Source organism: Palaemon carinicauda, chromosome 6 (assembly GCF_036898095.1).
Source record: "Palaemon carinicauda isolate YSFRI2023 chromosome 6, ASM3689809v2, whole genome shotgun sequence".
Classification (NCBI taxonomy): Eukaryota; Metazoa; Arthropoda; class Malacostraca; order Decapoda; family Palaemonidae; genus Palaemon; species Palaemon carinicauda.
In genome coordinates, this window is record NC_090730.1 from 27,191,246 (window position 1) to 27,198,180 (window position 6,935).

At 36.7% G+C, this 6,935-nt stretch overlaps 1 protein-coding gene across 1 annotated transcript; it reads right to left on the reverse strand.

The window, feature by feature from the left end:
- Positions 1 to 2,780: 2,780 nt before the first annotated feature.
- Positions 2,781 to 5,918, reverse strand: LOC137642925 (uro-adherence factor A-like). The gene is made up of 3 exons (XM_068375790.1): positions 5,875 to 5,918; positions 3,390 to 3,701; positions 2,781 to 3,306 (listed from the first exon to the last, which is right to left on the reverse strand). Exons 1-3 carry the CDS (start codon positions 5,916 to 5,918, stop codon positions 2,781 to 2,783), a joined length of 882 nt encoding a protein of 293 aa, XP_068231891.1.
- Positions 5,919 to 6,935: the final 1,017 nt, after the last annotated feature.

Consider the following 6,935-nt stretch of genomic DNA (forward strand, 5'->3'; position numbering starts at 1 on the left):
GATGGATAAGTCTTCAGCTGTAATTTTGTTGAATCATATTGTTACTTTTCTTTGTTAAATTAAGTTTATTTGTAAATGAAAATAGAAAACAGATAATGATATTCAAATGTAACATGAACAGTATCTATCGTTCCTTCTTCTTTCAAATAAGATTTTCAGTTGTGGCTGATTTTCATTGGAATTTTAATGATTTTATTAACGTGAGTTCAAGGCTGAGAGACTTCTTTAGTATTTTGGTAACACTTCCTTTGGTAGTCCAACAAGAAAAATGTAGGATATGGTAAGTGTTGGAGCCGCTGGCTTATAGTATCCTGCTTTTCCTACTAGGGTTGTAGCTTAGCAAGTAATAATAATAATAATAATAATAATAATAATAATAATAATGATAATAATAATAATAATAATAATAATAATAATAATAATAATAATAATAATAATAATAATAATAATAAAATGCCACCTGATAAGAAACAGGGATTTCTCCAATCCTCATTAGGATTGATACCAGTAAAAAATATTGCTATACAAATACGTGTAATTACGCGCACATAGAACGTTTTAGTATAATTGTTCAGTACAACATTTCTTCATAAGTACATACATATATTGTAAATTGGTTAAAATCCTACTACATCTGATAAAGGTTGAACATCATACTAACCTATCATACGTCGATATTAATACTACTGCTGGAATTAAGAGTTTCATCATTTATTTTTTTTATGAGCTAATGCTTGCAGTAATAAGTGAATCCAAAATGCCTGGGGAAACTAAGATGTTAGGAGGACAATATAACTATTACAAATACATGCATACACACACATACAAACACACACATACACACACACATATATATATATATATATATATATATATATATATATGTGTGTGTGTGTGTATGTATGTATATATACAGTATGTAGATATATATGTATATATATATATATATATAGATATGTGTGTATATATATATATGTGTGTGTATATACATATATATATATATATATATATATATATATATGTGTGTGTGTGTGTGTGTGTGTGTGTGTGTGTATGTGTGTGTATATACATATGTGTATATATATATATATATATATATATATATATATATATATATATATATATATATATATATATATATATATACATATATATATATGTGTGTGTGAGTGTGTGTATGTTTGTGTTTGTAGCTACCAATTCTTAACTTCTTTGTTGCCTTATAGCGCCTTCCTTCGAAGTCTCATTTGTAACCTTCATTCCCCTACCCAGCGGAGATACAGACTTTGACAGAGAAACATCACCAAAATTGTAAAAGTGAAGTAATACCAGAGGAAACCATTTTATGCTTCTGTTCCAGTCTCAAGATAACCAATTCTCTGAATAAGAAAGAAATTCTCAACGTCCATGACTTAAGAGAAGCAATACTAAATTTTTAAACAAAAGGAAAATTTCCTTACTCTGTACTTCGCTCCTTTAAAGGTCTAAAAGCCGCTCATGAATGGCAGAGGTAAGGGACAGTGACAGTGCCCTACTGACTGACTAAATATAAAGATGATCAGCGTCTAAGCCCCTCTCCACCCTATAAAGGACTAGGGAGAACTAGAGAGGGCCAAGCAATGGCTACTGATGACTCAGTAGGTAGACCTATAGACGTCCCCCCACCCCCATCCCTAAGTTACCAAGGATGGTGAGGTTGCAGACACTACAAAAAACATATCAAGCTTGAGCGGGACTCGAGCCTCAGTTCGCCAGATGACCAGAGAGGGATGTTTCTAATAAGCCACCACCCGAGTTTCCACTTAAATTATGTTCTTGACAGATATACCATCAGGGAAATCAGTTAGATCATTCTTAAGTCCTGGGCATAATATGAGCATCAATGTCTGTATCGAAAGAAAAATATTTAATGGTCTTATCATACGATCACACCCGAAGGGAAGCCATGTCAGAGCGCTGTTGCACTTCCGTCTTTTTTACGCCCTCTGGAAGTCGAGTGCTTCCGCAACGTCCTACGGCACAAGGGAAGGGAGAAGAAAAAGTTCTCACCAAATCACATTTTCCTTTTTTTGCCTTTGCGTGATTTAATAAGGGATCACCCTACGTGTGTCCTGCCATCGCCGTCGGAAGCACAGAGCAATGATTTTAATCCTTTAATGACGAGGTGTGGTCTTCCTATTAAGGGGTTGGCCGAAAGAGTTGCTGATGGAGTGACGAGATGGGAAGGGAAGGGAAGGGAAGGAAGGGGTTCCGTAGAAGGGGGAGGAAGGGGATGTAAGGGAATGGGAATCCCCTAATTGCCCGTATGTCGGATAATCCTCGAATTAATATCATCGGGATTGACTCGGGGGATAATTGGGCTAATCCCCGGATGGACTCCGCTATTTCGTTATCACTTCCACGTTTGGCGAATTTATGCACAAACTGAGAAGGGTGATAGAAATAGTAATAATGATAATAAAAATTGGAGGATGATGAATCCAGAAACGATAAATCGATAAACTACAGATTTGTATTCAACCAATAATAAACCGTTTGATTACAGCCTATCATCAGATATTTTATTCACACGTGGGAATTTATCAGTTTGATCAGGAAATTGAGGTTTTTACTGAATGATCTAATCAGAGGATGCTGTAATCTTAGATTGATCCGAGATGCTGTAGGATGCTGTAATCTTAGATTGATCCGAGATGCTGTTGGATACTGTAATCTTGATTGATCCGAGATGCTGTAGGATGCTGTAATCTTAGATTGATCCGAGATGCTGTAGGATGCTGTTATCTCAGATTGATCCGAGATGAGGTTGGATGTTGTATTCTTAGATTGGTCCGAGATCCTGTAGGATTCTGTAATCTTAGACTGATCCGAGATGCTGTAAGATGCTGTAATCTTAGATTGATCCGAGATGCTGTAGGATGCTGTAATCTTAGATTGATCCGAGATGCTGTTGGATACTGTAATCTTGATTGATCCGAGATGCTGTAGGATGCTGTAATCTCAGATTGATCCGAGATGAGGTAGGATGTTGTATTCTTAGATTGGTCCGAGATCCTGTAGGATTCTGTAATCTTAGACTGATCCAAGATGCTGTAAGATGCTGTAATCTTAGATTGATCCGAGATGCTGTAGGATGCTGTAATCTTAGATTGATCCGAGATGCTGTAGGATGCTGTAATCTTAGATTGATCCGAGATGCTGTAGGATGCTGTTATCTCAGATTGATCCGAGATGAGGTAGGATGTTGTATTCTTAGATTGGTCCGAGATCCTGTAGGATTCTGTAATTTTAGACTGATCCGAGATGCTGTAAGATGCTGTAATCTTAGATTGATCCGAGATGCTGTAGGATGCTGTAATCTTAGATTGATCCGAGATGCTGTTGGATACTGTAATCTTGATTGATCCGAGATGCTGTAGGATGCTGTAATCTTAGATTGATCCGAGATGCTGTAGGATGCTGTTATCTTAGATTGATCCGAGATGAGGTAGGATGTTGTATTCTTAGATTGGTCCGAGATCCTGTAGGATTCTGTAATCTTAGACTGATCCGAGATGCTGTAGGATGCTGTAATCTTAGATTGATCCGAGATGATGTAGGATGTTGTAATCTTAGATTGGTCCGAGATCCTGTAGGATTCTGTAATCCTAGATTGATCGAAGATGCTGTAGGATGCTGTAATCTTAGATTGATCCGAGACCCTGTAGGATTCCGTAATCTTAGATTAATCTGAGATATTGTATGATGTTAAAATATTAGATTGATCCGAGATAAAGCTCACATCACACCCTGGATTTTAAAATTGGTGATCCCTGTTCACTGGCTATTCTAGCAGTATTTATCTTACTTACGATCCCCCAGCTCAATTTCTGTTAAAACTAGCCAACTATGACAGGTGATAATCAATAACACAATTTCTGTCTGTTTGTTTTCAAAATCAAGTTCCTGATGCTGTTTGTGTTGTGTGGAAGTACTCAATTCATTTAAGGTCTCAGTTTCATTCTCTATATATCTTAGTTGTTTTGCATTTCTTATCAGACAAATGCCACAAAATTTCTCAATATGCAAATATCTATAGGTCATCTGTCTTATGAATACCTTTCATTGGTATATGTTATATTCTATGACTGAATTATGGGGTGTTATGCTAATAAAATAATCTGGATGATAGACGATAGACGGAGAGACAGAGATAGAGACAGACAGCCAGACAAACAGCCAGACAGACAGAGAGCTTAACGTTCAGTCAATTTAGCTTGTAGCATTTCTTCCATCTGATACCTGCCATGATATGTTAATTTCAATGATTCTTTAGTATCCTAAACTTGACCTATATAGTGCAGTCGAAGATTAACAACACGGAGAATTCGTGCTATATCGAATATCTTGAATGCTATTATAAATACTTTTTTATAACTACCCATAACGCAATCGTCTAAGATGAAAAAGGTGCGATGTTGTCGGTCCCTCACTCCCTGCAGCTTATTAAATGAAGTGTGAATAATTCTTATTAAAAATGAAAAGTTCACTAGTATCGGATTATATATTCAGAAGTTGTAAGATCTCTCTCTCTCTCTCTCTCTCTCTCTCTCTCTCTCTCTCTCTCTCTCTCTCTCTCTCTCTCTCTCTCGGGTCAAATTTCATTTTTCATCCTTCCATGACATTTTTTTATTTCCAAGGATAAGTTACATACCACCTAACCAAGTTCTGAAATACTGTTAAAAACATAAAAAAATTATTGTCTTTCTCATCATCATCATCATCATTAGCCGTAACTAGTCCACTGCAGGAGCAGGACAAAGGCCTCTGACATATGCTGCAACTTGCGTCTCTTTATGGTCTTTCTATGCAAAACTATACCATAAATTTTCTTAGCACGTCAATACATTGTCTTCTCTTCCTTCCCCTGTTTCTTTTGCAATCTTTTGGGACCCATGGTCTCTCTAGATGACAAATAATTCGGCAAACACGGATGAAGAAAATTAATTCCTCCGAAAGTACTAAATATCTTTGAAGAAATATCTTGGTTTATTTATGAGACATAATGTGAAGATTCATTCATCCAGAGGCATATAAAAACAGAAAAAAAAAAAAAAAGATATTTAAAGGCTGTGAAATATTTCAAATGGACTGTGCTTGTTGACGAAAAATATAAATTGTGATATTTATATAACCTTTTAGCAGGATAACACTGCTCAAACACTTACACTCGCACAAACACATACACAGACACATACACACGTATACTAGTGATAATCATGAAGTAAATGATAAAAGAATTGGATACTAATTGGCCATCTTAATTCCTCTGTGTGTATGTTTGTGTGTATGAATGAGTTGTTCGTTGAAGGAGAGTATTTAATGATAATCATTAAGAGAAAAGTATTTACGCTAGATCATAATGGTATGCTAATAGAACTAAAAGACTGGCGGATATACCGGTATAGATAAACCGAGAGAGAGAGAGAGAGAGAGAGAGAGAGAGAGAGAGAGAGAGAGAGAGAGAGAGAGAGAGAGAGAGAGACGATAAACAAAGATAAATGCTCAAGGGGGGAAAAATTTTTCTATTGGCCTATTTTATCGACTAGTAGATCTGATAGACTGATATACAGGCAAACAGAGAGAGAGAGAGAGAGAGAGAGAGAGAGAGGAGAGAGAGAGAGAGAGAGAGAGAGAGAGAGAGAGAGAGAGAGAGAATATCACGTCAGACATACAGGAAAACAGAGAGAGAGAGAGAGAGAAGAGAGAGAGAGAGAGAGAGAGAGAGAGAGAGAGAGAGAGAGAGAAAGTTCAACTTGGAAATTATTTCTTCATTGGCCCTCATTATCGTCTTGTGGTATGTTTGTGTATCTGCCTGAACGTCTTGGCGCGCACCTGATCATGCACGCCCGTGTGGGCGGAGTCTCAGAAACGTCCATCAAACCGCATACACTCCTTGTTCGGACGTTGATAACGGAGAAACGGCGAAATGCATGAACACAATATTATGTACATCGATAGCCTAGCAAACTGTCTCCTAAAATCAAATCTTGGGTCGGTTTTCCCATTTGCTTATTTTGCAGGTTTTTAATATGAATCTATTTACTTTTTGATTTCTAGATTTCTTTTGCAATTTTTATATCTGCTGTTTTTTTTGTGTACATTTGTTTATGTGTACACGTGTGTGTATTTCTTCTTTTATATCCTCTTATTATATTCCTATGTGCAGTTAATTTCAATTCTTGTTATTTTACAAACGTTTCTTTTCTACAATTACCATATTATTAGGAAGCGTTCTTTTCACTTTTTCGAGATCTCTGTGAAATCTGATCACATTCTGCAATTTTCCCGAGACTGGCTATAGATACATATGATGAGTGCCCAAGCCCTTTCTCCATCAAGCTAGGACCAGGGAGAGCCAAAAAATGGCAGCCGATGACTCAGCAAGTTGACCTATAAGCTCCCCCAAACCACCCATCCTTAGCTCACAAGGATGGTGAGGCTGCAGACACTACAAGAAACTATTGAGCTTGAGTGGGCTGATCACCAGGCAGGGACGTTTCCAATGAGCAATCATAACCCTAGGCACTAGAATTATGACCAATGCAAACGTTACAGAAACACACAATCTTATATAGATTGCGTATTGTTATAAAGTTAGTCATGTCCTCTTCTTCAGCCAGTTATTGCTAGAGACTTCACACCTCTTCGGTATCCATTTATGATTTATATTCTCAGAAATATTGTCTATCAAAAATGATATGGAGAGTTTGGTGGAAGAGGATGCCTTTAATAGAAGGCATTGCAGAGGGTGCATCAGGCAACCGACCCCTTAATGTAGAAATAATAGTGGGAAAGAAAATTCTATATCATATTCAAGTTGTACTTAATTTATCATAGGGTTTTTATTTCCGGGTTTGAACGTTTACTTACTATATTTTTCTGTTCAAAACTGA